The following is a 13,118-nucleotide window of genomic DNA, read 5'->3' on the forward strand; positions in this document are numbered from 1 at the left end:
TTGATATTATGTTTTCGTTAGGATTTTGGGCTTAATTTGAGGGACTCTGTTAAAAAAAATGTTCACACAACTTCTAAGAAAATGTTTGTACCAATTAAAAAGTTTCATGTGTTTCAAAAAATCTTTTTGACATTTTAAGAAAAATATTATGCAATGTAAGAAAAATATTTGCGTAAATTTTTAAAAATCCAATAAATTTCTGTGGTGGTTTTTATCGTTTTTTGTTGGGGTTTTTATTTTCCTGTGTCTCTATAATTTTTTTCTTTGGGTTTTCCTTTTGTATTCACTATTTTTCTTCTTCTTGTGTGTGTTTCTTTATCAGTCTACTTTGGTTTTTTTCCATTTTATTTTTCTTTATTCAAATACATGTCGAGTTTTTCAATACATGTTGCATATTTTTCATATACACGTGTAACATTATTTTATACACATTGAACACTTTTCAAATAAATTATTAACATTTTTACATGAACATGTTTGCAACAATTTCTTTGAAGAAATGTTAAACATTTTCAAATACACGTTGAACATTTTTTTCAATGGGACCAAACATTTCTTTTAAATCATGAAAATATTTTTTTAAATGCTTGAACAATGTTTTATATGTTACAAAGTTCTTTTTGAATGTTTTGATTTTTTTTACATTGTATAAACATTTTAAATGTCACGTAAATTTTTCTGGAATATGTGAACATTTTGTAAATGGCACTTACATTTTTTGAATGGTACGAAACATTTTTTAAATTTACACCTTTTTATATTACATAATATTAAAATGTCATGAATATTTTTTGAAACACGTGAATTTTTTAATGGTACAAACACTTCTTAAAAGTTATGCAAACATTTTTTATATTGTATAAACATTTTAAATCGCACGGACATTTTCTTGAAATGCATGAACATTTTTTAAATGTCACCATCATATTATTTTGAATTCTATCAACATTTGTTAAAGTTATGCAAACATATTTTTAACACTACATGAACATTTTTCTTTAAACGCGTGATGAACTTTTCTGTTCATATATAGTTTTTTCATTAAGTTGTTGTAAGCAATTTCATAAATTTAAATGAAGTAATAAACAAAAACGAAAGAAAAAGGGAAAGGAAGAAGGGCGCTTCCGCACTAGACCAGCCAATTAAGAAAGCGCTTGAGGAGAGACAAATTGCTGCCCCGGACGCAGCCTGAAAACCGCTACTTGATGGGTGATATGGCCCATATTGCAGTTCCTTTTCTAGTTCCGTTGGGCCCTAACAGGAGCGTCACCCTCCAATGGTCCAACTCCACAGTTCATACTTCGCCGCTATCCCCTTCCCTCTCCCGTGGGAGCTATCTCGCCTTAAGCAAGATGGAATCTGCTCTTGCTGAAGGAAATAGCGACTCGCGCAGGCAACTGGGCCGGCCCGCTCATGAACACTAAAATGGTAATAAGGGAATAAAAAGGGAGGTACCGCTAGTTGATGGGTGATATGTATGGGCCAATATTGTCATTCCTTTTCTAGTTCCTTTGGGCTATAACAGGAGCGTCGCCCTCCAACGGTCCAACCCCACAGTTCGTACTTCGTCGCCATCCCCTTCCCTCTCCCACGGGAGCTATATCTCGCCTTAAGCGAGACGGAATTTGCTCACGCTAAAGGAAATAGCGACTCGTGCAGGCAACTAGGTCGGCCCACTCGAGAAACACAAAAATGGTAAATAAGCGAATAAAAAGGGAGCTACCGCTAATTGATGGGTGATATGTATGGGCCGATATCGCCGTTCCTTTTCTAGTTCCTTTGGGCTCTAACAGGAGCGTCACCCTCCAACGGTCCAACCCCACAGTTCGGACTTCTCCGCCATCTCCTCCCCTCTCCCGCGGGGGCTATATCTCGCCTTAAGCGAGATGGAATCTGCCCTCGCTAAAGGAAATAGTGACTCACGCAAACAACTAGGCCGACCCACTCACGAACACTAAAATGGCAAAAAAAAACAAAAAAAAGGGACCTCATAGGGGATTCGGTCCCTGGTCTACTCGATAGTTACCTGCGGTGCTAGCTCGCGAGCTAGCGTCGAGTTCCTGCCATTGTACTAGGGCGCCACCTACTCTGGTTGAGGCAAAACGAGCCAGATTTCCAACAGGTTTTTCTCGTTTTCTCAGTTTTACTGTTTTTTCTTTTTTCTTTTTTTTTTGCTTCATTTTATTTGGTTTTCTCCAGGTCTTTTCTTTCCTTTTTCTCGTTTCCTTTTTGTTTTTGATTTGGTTTTCTTATATATTCTCCTTTTTTTTGTGTTTTTCTTTGTCCTTTTCATTGCTTTTATCGGTTTTTCTTTCCTTACTCATTTCCTTCTTCTTTTTTTCCTTTCTTGGTTTTCAACATTTTTTTGTTATTATTTGTCTCTTTATTGATTTTTACTGTTTTCGTTCTTTTTGCATTTGTTTCTTTGGTTTTATTTTTGTTTACTTTTTCTTTGGTTTCTTGTTCTCATTGATTTTTTCTTTTATTTCTTTTAGTTTCCATTCTACATTTTTCTTATATGTCAAGAACATTTTCAAATACATGTTTACATTTTTAAATGTGAGTTTAACATTTTTTTAATACATGATCAACATTTTTTCTATACACATTTTCACAATTTTCAAATGCTTGATTTACATTTTTAAAAATACTTGTTTAACATTTTTAAATACAATATAACCATTAAAAAACTTTTCTTTCTTTTAGTTTTCATTCTACATTTTTCGCATACATCAAGAACATTGTTCAAATAACCTTTAACATTTTTCTATACACATTTTTTGAATACATGGTCGACATTTTTTTCTATACACATTTTTAAAAATGCTTGATTAACATTTTTCAAATACAAGATTAGAATTTTTTAATACATGTGAACAATTGTTCTATACACATTTTCAACACTTTTTTAACACATGGTCAACATTTTTCTATGCACATGTAACATTGTTTTAATGCTTGATTAAGATGTTTCAAATACAATATTAATGTTTTTTTAATACATGGTCAACATTTTTTCTATACACATTTAACATTTCTTAAATATTTGATTAATATTTTTTAAATACTTGTTCAACTTTTTTTGAATGCTTGATTAACATTTTAGATACATGATAAAAAATAAATAAAAAATTAATACATGATCAACATTTTTTTATACACATTCAACATTTTTCCAAATGCTTGATTAATATTTTTAAAATACCTTTTCGATATTTTTCAAATACTTGTTCAACATATTTAAAATAATTTTTCAGAAGTTTTCAAATGCTTTTTGTAGACTGCATTTTGTAATTTGTGTATTTCGAATATTTTAAAGTATAAACAAATGTACAAAAATAAAGCAAAAAACGAAAACAGAAAACGTCAAAAAACAGAAAAAGGAGGCTGTGGCCTCCCGTGCTCCTGGGCCGGCCCATCTCTGTCTCCCCTTCAGCTAGGTTTCCTCTCCGGGCGTCCCCCCTTTCCTCCTCCCCAGTCCCCCACCCACACACTTTTTGATCCTGAGGGCGGCGTGATGGCGCTGAGGGGTGTTTGGCAGCTGCAGAAGCTTGTGGTGAACTACTGCGATTGGGGAGGGAGCAGCAGGGGAATCAGGTACCCTTCATCATGCCCATAAGGGCCGATTTCACCGCTAGACAGACCCTAGCGATTTGATCTGTTCTGCTTTGATGCGGTAACATTCGGTAGGGGAGACCCGACTTGCTCGTTCTGTTGATTGTGCAGACCGTGCGTAAGGTACTTGCTGTCTGACACTTTGCACAAAGCCAGTTTCTGCATGGAAAAATTTAGTTGTAAAGATCTTCCTTAAAAATGTGTTATGGTTAGTATACCCTGTTGTCTGGTTTTGCTGAAAGATGCCAGTAGTGTGTGGCCGGACAGGTTTGAGATGTACCCGTGAAGGACTAACTGTCAAGATTGAGTGTTCTTGGATACTTTGGGCCATGTCATAAAAGGTACATAGGCTGTGAAAATACCCCCTCTGTTTATTGATGTAGGCCGTTATGGTATGCATACAGTCAAACTTAACCAATATAGAGTTGTGTGTGTTGATTGGCAACATGGAAATGATTTCGACAAAATTGTAAGCAGAAAACTTCCGTGTTATATGTTTGAATGTGTCTGCTAGCATATTATTGGACTTTGACTGTCATTGCGAAAGTTATATCTAGAAGACAGTGCTATTTCATAAGTGACATTATAAACTGAGGGAGTATGGCTCAAGGATGGAAGGAAGTACTAGAGGCATTCTCATGATAGTGGAACTGCACCTATTGATGTAAATTGGACGAGGCAGAACCTTTCTAGCCTGCTTAACTTCTCTCTGGTCGGTAGCAGTTTGATTTAAAAAAAGGGCAGCCCGGTGCACGTAGCTCCCGCTTGCACAGGGTCCGGGGAAGGGTCCGACCACTTTGGGTCTTTTGTACGCAGCCTTTCCCTACATTTCTGCAAGAGGCTGTTTCCATGCTTTAATTTGAACTCCCTTATGAACATGAAAATTCAGTGCATGACTTGGAAGGCTTTGACTACTGAATTATTGGAAATGGAGAAATTTTGTTTAGAAGAAACAGTTCAGTTACAGTTTAAGCCAATAGTTATTTGCTGGTTGTGCTGTAAATCAAGCTCGGGATTTTGGATTCTTGGACATAAGTTTATTCACAGTTTCACATATTATCCTCTTTCCCCGTGGATTGGTAGGCTATACAATAAGCATTAGTTGTATGACTTTGCAGCTTAAATATTGCTTGTATCAATATCTTTGTCGTCAGGATTCAGTGCCTGAACACTTGAATCTTTCAATTTGCCTGCTCCTTCACATCTAGCACTCCTTGGAATTGCAGGGCTTTTATGGAGTCACATCTTCCAGCTTTGAAGGAAAAGAATCCCCAGTTAGAGGTAGTGACACAGCTTGTCCGTGGTCAGCATCCTAACTTGAAGGGCATTTACAGTAAGATCTTCCATTCCTTTTGACCATCATAGTGTTACATCAAGAGTTATATGGCTGGCAACTGTATTACTTATAATGGTGTTACTTTCTGATGGTGGTTTAGATCTTTGTGTTGGTACTGACAAAATGCATAGTCAATTATTTTTCATGCAGTCTCTTGCAGTCAAGTACTGCAGTTTACACTAGCCATATTTAGTTTTAAATTGCAGCACTGGGATATTTGTAGCTGTTTCTTCCATGTACGTAAGTACTTGTGATGAATTTGACTTGCTCAACAACCCAAAGGTGAACTCACATGGTTCAAGCATGACATGGTTAACGTTGTGCCCTTCGTATGAATATATCTTCTTTAGAGAATATTAGCTTGTTTTGTTTGAGGGATGCGCTTGTTCTACGTCAAATACATCCATCTCTGATGGAATAGAGACGTGCCACATATTTTGTGGTGGTGAGGGGACACAGGTTCATTCAACAATTTCTGTGGAATGCATTTCACATATTGTAGTAACTTCTTTCACTTTTGTAATGTTTAGCCCAACGATAATTCCATTCCACTGTACTAGCCAAACCAAATCTGATGTTGTACAAGGAGTTACGGCATTACGCAGGCCAAACAACCATATAGATTCTGTTCCTCTGTTGTAGGAGGAGATTACTTATTAGGATATTTTTCATAAAATGCCCACCCAAATATTGGCATTACAGGAATTACCACTCCCTAACTCACTGACAGGGCCCACTCACATGTCAGTGAGACATGATTCATATCAAAAGACCATCCATGTTAGTTTTGATGGACTCATGGCTACATTTGCTTGCTTTGTGATTATTATTTAATATTTATGCGGCGTTATTCTTGTGCAGAAAACCATAACGAGAGAGTGGTTTGCGTCAGAAATTTAGCACCTGAGGACATCATGTTGCAAGCTAGTAGGCTAAGGTGTTCTCTGGGCAGGAAAGTGGTGAAGCTGAGAACCAGACACGTGACGAAACGGCCAAGTGTCCAGGGGACATGGACGACGGAACTGAAGATGTGAGTCAAAGTTCCGAGACAGGCTGTTGCAGTGTTCCTGTTGAACTGTTTGAGATCTATGGCAAGAACACTGTGCTGCTATTAGACCTACCTTTTGTCAGTAGTTACAGTTTCACTCTGTGCTCCTTTTGTTTTGTTTGAGACATAATAATCTGATAATCACTCTAGTTACTAAGCTCCCGTGAAATAGCGAGCTCTCAGCGCTCTGGCCAGTGAAATCGTTCGTGTCCCTGCCTGTCAGTTGGTCACCGCTGTTCATTTTTCATGTCGGTTCACTGGTTGGTCTTCGTGTCATCTGCTCCTTCGTTTCTTTCTCAATTTTTGCATGTCAATGTTACCGTCATACTGAACCGTCCTACATGGGAAGTGGAGGCAAGTCCAGCTGTTGGCTCAAACCGTCCTCGAAAGATATTTTATGCGAGAAAAGCCAGTAGCTATCCATCCGGTTCTCCCCCATTCTCATATGCAGCAAAGACGCCCCAATTCCTCTTGCTGCCGCGACCGGAAAGCTCCCTCCAGCCACTACCATATTCCGTTTGTTTAGGCCAACTCCAGTGCACGATCCATAAAAGACGTCCGGTTTGGCCTGTTTTTGTCCGTTTGGAGTGGTAATGGGGTCGCCCATGTCTGTTTGCGGCCGTTGGGTTGCCGGTGCGCCCAAATCATGTCCGGTTTGGCTTGTTTTCGTCCGTTTGGAGCGGCAATGAGGTCGCCCATGTCTGTTTGCGGCCGTTGGGTTGTCGGCGCGCCCAAATCATGTCCGGGATGACGTGATAAAAAAAACAAAAACTAAAATGAAATGCCGAAAAAATTTAAAATAAGGGCAAACATGAACACATAAAACATAATTAAACATTACGGCCACAAAACGGCCCAGTTCCACAGTTCACAGACATAATTAACATAAAAAACAAAAGAAAAGCGTCGCCCGCACGCTCCTGCCGTGCCCGTCGATGCCGTGGCTGTCACCGTCTTCTTGGTGGCCGCCGTTGTCGTCGTCGTCGCTGACGAGGTCGACGTAGTCCGGCGGCGTCCAGAGGTGGGACGGCGGTGCCTGGTACACGGGGCGGGCTGGAAGGCGGGAGGTGCCTGCACCACCTTCTCCCGTGGCGACGCCTCCCGCTCCGAGTTCACGCCTCCCACGGCGTCGGCCATCTCCGGAGCCGTGCACGACCAGCTCCGCTGCTGGCCCACCAGGCCCGGGTGGAACGCGACCACGGGCTCCTCCTCCATCACCTCCTCCGTCCTCACCATCTCCAGCTCGGGGATGGCGACGTCGCCGGCCGCAGAGAGGGCCATCATCTCCTCGAGGCCCTCCCATTGGCGCTCATCGTGCGTCTTCATGGAGTCCTTCATGACACGTTGCATGAGCCGGGCCTCCTTCTCCGCTGTCATGCGAGGAGGTGGTGGTGGCGACGGCATGGGTGTGAGGCCGCGCACCCGCGTACGCCCGCGCACCTGGGGAGCAGCCACTCGACGCTCTGGACGTGGCCGCCGCGGCCCCGACGAAGAAAGAGGCGCGCCGCGTGTCGTGCTCGTCCCGGAACCACGTGTCCCACAGGTCGGAGTCGGGGGCGTACCTGGGGTCGTAGTACAGGTCGTCCGACAGGAGGCGGCGGCGGCGCTCGATCTCCTCGCGGCGCGCACGGCCGCTCAACGGGACCGGCGGGATCGACACCCGGTCGACAGAGAGATGCCAGTTATTTGGGAGGTGCACGTCGCACCAGGGGAGCGGCGTTCTCGTCTCCCAGTAACGATGGCATACATCCGCGTGGATGTAGTGCCGGTCGCGATCGCGGGCGGCCGTGGGGGCGATGGAGAATGCGGGTGGCACGGGGGCCCAACGCGGTGGTGATGCGGGCTCCTCTTTGACGCTGTGGCGGCGGCGGCACGAGGACGAGCCAGCCTCGCGGTCGTGCTTCCCCTTGCGGCCGGTGTTCCAGAACCCCATGGTTGCGAGGCGGCCGGCCAGCGAGATCCAGGACGGGGAGAGGGAGAGCTAAGGTTTAGGGGGTGCCGGGTTTCGAGGAGGCAGCACGGGCTGGAGTGGGAAGTGTGGACTGCGACCGGTGACGATGACATGTACCTAGGGTAGGGCAATAGACCTGATCTAAGTACCCTACCCAAGGACACTGCCCTACGGTCAAGAACATTCAAGAGACAATAGATTCTACTGACTGAAATCACTACATGGTCCTACCCACTCGACTGAGAGTTCCACTCGGACAACCCAATTCCATTCGACAAGAATATGCTCACTCGACCATATCAGAAACCACTCGGAGTATAAGAAGACCTAAAGTCACTCTGAATGGCAACGGCCAGGCGTTCACTCCGTAGTTTTAATGATCATTTATATGACTTTAATGCTGGCGTTACCGGTAACGTCCTATCTTTATGTACATTGAACCCTGTGTAACTGAGGGCTGGAGGGGTCTGACGAACTATATATAAGCCACCCCCCTCCTCAGGCACAAGGGTTCGCACCCCCTGTAACTTCACGCATAATCCAATCGACCAACCTCCCGAGCATCGAGATGTAGGGTTGTTACTTCCACCAAGAAGTGCCTGAACTCGTAAATCTTGCATGTACAACTTCATCATAGCTAGGATCTTGCCTCCTCATACCTACCCCTCATTCTACTGTCAGGCTTAGGACCACGACAGTTGGCGCCCACCGTGGGGCAGGTGTCTTAGCGACTTTCTGGTGAAGTTGCATTTTTCTGATTCCCATCATCATGGTTTTGGGCGGTGGATTGGCAGAGGGCCGCGAGATCCGTCTCGGCACGCTCGTGTTCGTCGCCGACGACTCCGCCTGGCTCCAGGAGGCCCCCCTCGACATCGAGACACTCCCCGTCCGCGGGGCGACGCACTTCCGCGCGTGCGTTCGCAGCGTCCTTCTGCGGCAGCCGTCGACTCAGTATCGGTCGGCTCCCGCAGTCTCTTCGCTTCCCGTTGTTCGCTGCCGTAAGCGATCTGGTTGCTCGCGGCTCCAGCGGTGGGTGAAACACGCGGTGGCACGCCAGTCGGCCACCCCCCAAGTCGCGACAATCGAGCCCGACAAATCACTCCACGGCTTGTTCGATCTGTCGACTGGCTCCGTCAAGACCTTATCCGAGTGCGACAGCAGCGATCCTGCGGCAGAAGTCCTGATGGTCGACACGCCACACAGCCCGCCTGGTTTCCGTCGCAACGGTGGCGGCGATGGCGGCAGCGATCCGTCGCGCGTTCACGAAGAGTACCACCCCGAAACTCTCTCTTCACAATATAGGGAGGAGCTTCACCGCCGCAACATGGAGGCGCCACACACCCATCGTAGGAGAGACCTCTGAGGCTCGGGCCTTGGAGGAGGCGCGCCTGGCCAATTTGGCTGAGCGCACCCGACTGGAGAACCTTCAGCATGCACTCGACGAGCGTGCTCGGCAGCGGATCCCTGAGTCCAGTCGACGGCCGCGACAACTTTTCCCGCCACAACCTCAGGTATACCGCACTCCGATTCAGAATCTTATAGCTGCAACCCGTATAGCAGAGTCCATTCAGCCCTCCCAGTCGGAGGCTGGAAGAGGTTTGATGCAGATCCGGGCTTTGCTCCGAGCAGCAAGAGAGCAGAACACAGCGGTGTCTCAGTCGCGGGACAGAATCCATAGCAGATCCATGATGGCTGATACAGTCCAGTCGGCTCACAGCCCAAGATCGCCTCAGAGGCGTGAGGGACATGGGCGTCGTCAAGGGCAATACTTGGGTCGAAATCATGAACAGTTTGATAATCGTTTCAGTCGCGATGACCGCCGTCAAGTGCCTACGCCCCCTCCGAGGGGCGGGTCATATGTGCCCCGTCACCATGATGACAGGCGCCCATACAGCGATGAGCGGAGATTGCCAGTCGACCCAAGGGAGCCTGGGTTTGATGCCAGGTCAATTTTGGTGCAAGGTCTGGTCGACAGGAACCGGGCACACAGAGAAAGGCAAGACAGAGATCGCCCGAGTGGAAGCAGAGTTCACGTTTCAGGCCCCGGGTGCTTTAGCAGAGCCATCAGAGCCGCTGAGATCCCTCCCAACTTCAGGTTGGCGACTGAAGTTAGTAAGTTTACCGGTTAGTCGAAGCCTGACAATTGGCTCGAAGATTACCGAGTGGCTATACATATCGGTGGTGGAAATGATGAAGTAGCTATGAAACATCTTCCTCTGATGTTAGAGGGTTCAGCCAGGGCATGGCTGAATCAGTTGGCTCCTGGCAGTATATTCAGCTGGGAAGAGCTGGCCCGAGTGTTTGTCAGAACTTTCGAGGGTACTTGCAAACGACCAGCAGGGTTGGCAGAGTTGCAACATTGTGTACAGAAGCCGAATGAGACCTTGAGAGATTACATTCAGAGGTGGACCACTTTGCATCACAAAGTGGAAAATGTATCCCAGCATCAAGCGGTTTGCGCCTTCAAGGAGGGCGTTCGATATCGAGAGCTTAACCTGAAATTCGGTCGGACAGGAGATATGACTCTGACCCGGATGATGGATATAGCCACTCGGTATGCCAACGGAGAAGAAGAGGATCTCCGCAGTGGAAAGGGCAAACCAGTCGCCCAAGACACCGGAGGAGGTCGGAAACAGAAACGCAAAGCCGAGCCTGCAGGGCCTGGCGAAACTGCAGCTGTTGTGACTCAAGGGAAGTTTATGGGGAAGCCCAAAGGGCCTTGGATCCCCAAGAAGGTGAAAGATCAAGCAGGAAATGATGTTTTGGATTTACCATGTCACATTCACACCAAGAAGGATGAAGAGGGTAATCTGATTTATCCTAAACACACCACTTGACAGTGTCGGCTCCTGATCCAGCAGTTCCGAGAGAAACAACCCAGTGAGAAGGAAAAGGAGTCGGACAAAGATGAGAATAAGGAAGAAGACGATGATGATTTCCCCAATGTCAACTCCACTTTGGTGATTTTTGCTAACGTTGAAAGCAAAAGTTGATTGAAGGTCATCAACAGAGAAGTAAACATGGTTGCTCCGGCAACACCAACATATTTGAAGTGGTCCAAGACTCCCATCACATTCGACCAGTCCGACCATCCTCCACGTGTTGCCACCCCCGGGAGGCAAGCGTTGGTGGTCGACCCGGTCGTTGGGGCACCCGACTGACTAAAGTCTTGATGGATGGAGGCAGTGGCCTCAATATTCTGTATGCTGATACCCTCTGAGGGATGGGCATTCCGATGTCCAAACTCAGTGAAAGCAACATGCGATTCCATGGAGTCATACCTGGGAAGAAAGCCAATTCGCATCCACATCAAAAAACCTTGCCGAGGAGGTAGTACGCATCAAATCTGTTGGTGAAGGTGACGGTGAGCCCTATCGGCGGAGTCCTGGAGTTTGGACGCACTTCCGCCAGTCGGAACATCACCGGTGAGCCCGCCAGGAGGTGGGCGAAGCCCGCACGGAGGAACCACTCGGCAAACCCCCTTGCACCCCTCCAGCGTGAGAACGCCCACACACGGAGCGCCCTCTCCACGATGATGCCGGCCGGATACCGTCTCTCCGGCACGATCGGTGGGAGCTCGAAGGTGGGGCCGTTGTACTGCATCCTCGCCTCGCTTTGAGAGTGCTCTGGGTTTGGGTGAAGAAGAGAAGGGGGCGGTGCAAATTGATGTGTGGAGAATAGGTGGAGGGGTGGTGGTTTAAATAGGGAAAGGGGAAGGGAAGGGGAGTGGCACCAGCCGCGCTTTGGATTTGCTATGTTCAAACGAGCTGCGTCGATCGATATGCCACTTAAATTGCCAACAGGTTTTAATTGCCACATTGAATAGATGCGAGTGGATCGAAAAGTGTGAAACAATGCTCTACATTGAGGAGACACACGTGCGAGATGATACGAACCAGTGGCAGCAACCGTCCCTGCGTCCGTGGCGGCTCACGTGAAAATAAGGCCGGTCAGCGTCCGTGGTGGCTCGCGTGAAAAAGAGGCCGGTCAGCGCATCGTGGCAGCGGGCGGCGGCGCATGCACGTAGGCTAGCTACGTGCATGCATGCAGGCTAGCTGGACATGTCTTGAATGCATAACATGCTTCTGTCGTTGCGGCGCGCGCATGGCCCAAGTCTAACCACGACCCAACGGGCTAACCGCGGCACCGTCCCCCGCGACCCCACTCATCAGGTCCAACGGGCGACACAGTCAGCGCGGCCCCACTCGTCAGAGTTAACGGTCAAAGCACTGACCCGACGGTAGCCACCGTTTGTGACCAGTTCTGAGGGTTTCGGGCAAGGGAGTGTGGAAAAGTGAGCAAAAGTTAAGAGCGTGGGGATGAATGAGTATGGCTAAGGAACCAGGGGCACAGATGTAAAAAACCCTATAGTTTTATACAGGCTTGCGGTGAAGCCTGTATTTACAAGAAAGTGAGTGGGAGCACTACAACCTTTCTGATAAGTATATGTGAATGACATATTGTTGATCAGAAATGATGTAGAATTTTCTGGAAAGCATAAAGGAGTGTTTGAAAGGTGTTTTTCAAAGAAAGACCTCGGTGAAGCTACTTACATATTGGGCATCAAGATCTATAAAGATAGATCAAGATGCTTGATAAGACTTTCGATGAGTACATACCTTGATAAGATTTTGAAGGAGTTCAAAATGGATCAGTCAAAGAAGGAGTTCTTGCCTGAGTTGTAAGGTATGAAGTTGAGTAAGACTCAAAACCCGACCACGGCAGAAGATAGAGAGAGAATGAAAGTCATTCCCTATGCCTCAGCCATATGTTCTATAAAGTATGCCATTGTGTATACCAGATCTATTGTGTACCTTGCCATGAGTTTGGCAAAGGTGTACAATAGTGATCCAGGAGTAGATCACTGGATAGCGGTCAAAATTATCCTTAGAGGACTAAGGAAATATTTCTCGGTTATGGAGGTGATAAGAGTTCATCATAAAGAGTTACGTCAATGCAAGCTTTAATACCAACCTGGATGACTCTAAGTCTCAATCTGGATACATATAAAAAGTGGGAGCAATTAGCTAGAGTAGCTCCATGCAGAGCATTGTAGACATAGAAATTTGAAAAATACATACGGATCTGAATGTGTGATTGCTCCCTGACTATAGCGCCAGAAAGCTCCTGTCTGCTAGGACTACGTCGGTATTTCCCCAAAGAGGAAG

At 46.3% G+C, this 13,118-nt stretch overlaps 1 protein-coding gene across 1 annotated transcript; it reads left to right on the plus strand.

The window, feature by feature from the left end:
- The first annotated feature begins 3,420 nt into the window (after positions 1-3,420).
- On the plus strand, positions 3,421-6,181 carry LOC123098330 (54S ribosomal protein L51, mitochondrial). The gene is made up of 3 exons (XM_044520298.1): positions 3,421-3,597; positions 4,842-4,948; positions 5,813-6,181. The coding sequence occupies exons 1-3, from the start codon at positions 3,518-3,520 to the stop codon at positions 5,983-5,985; spliced, it is 360 nt and encodes a 119-aa protein (XP_044376233.1). The 5' UTR covers positions 3,421-3,517; the 3' UTR covers positions 5,986-6,181.
- The last annotated feature ends 6,937 nt before the right edge of the window (positions 6,182-13,118 follow it).

The sequence above is a fragment of the Triticum aestivum genome, chromosome 4D (genome assembly GCF_018294505.1).
Source record: "Triticum aestivum cultivar Chinese Spring chromosome 4D, IWGSC CS RefSeq v2.1, whole genome shotgun sequence".
Lineage (NCBI taxonomy): Eukaryota > Viridiplantae > Streptophyta > Magnoliopsida > Poales > Poaceae > Triticum > Triticum aestivum.

What these genes read in the sequence shown, in the direction of transcription:
- LOC123098330 (XM_044520298.1), top strand. Translation starts at nt 3,518, where the DNA reads ATGGCGCTGAGGGGTGTTTGGCAGCTGCAGAAGCTTGTGGTGAACTAC. An exon ending in GGGAGCAGCAGGGGAATCAG is followed by an intron (nt 3,598 to 4,841) that starts GTACCCTTCATC and finishes TTGGAATTGCAG; the next exon opens with GGCTTTTATGGAGTCACATC. An exon ending in TAACTTGAAGGGCATTTACA is followed by an intron (nt 4,949 to 5,812) that starts GTAAGATCTTCC and finishes ATTCTTGTGCAG; the next exon opens with AAAACCATAACGAGAGAGTG.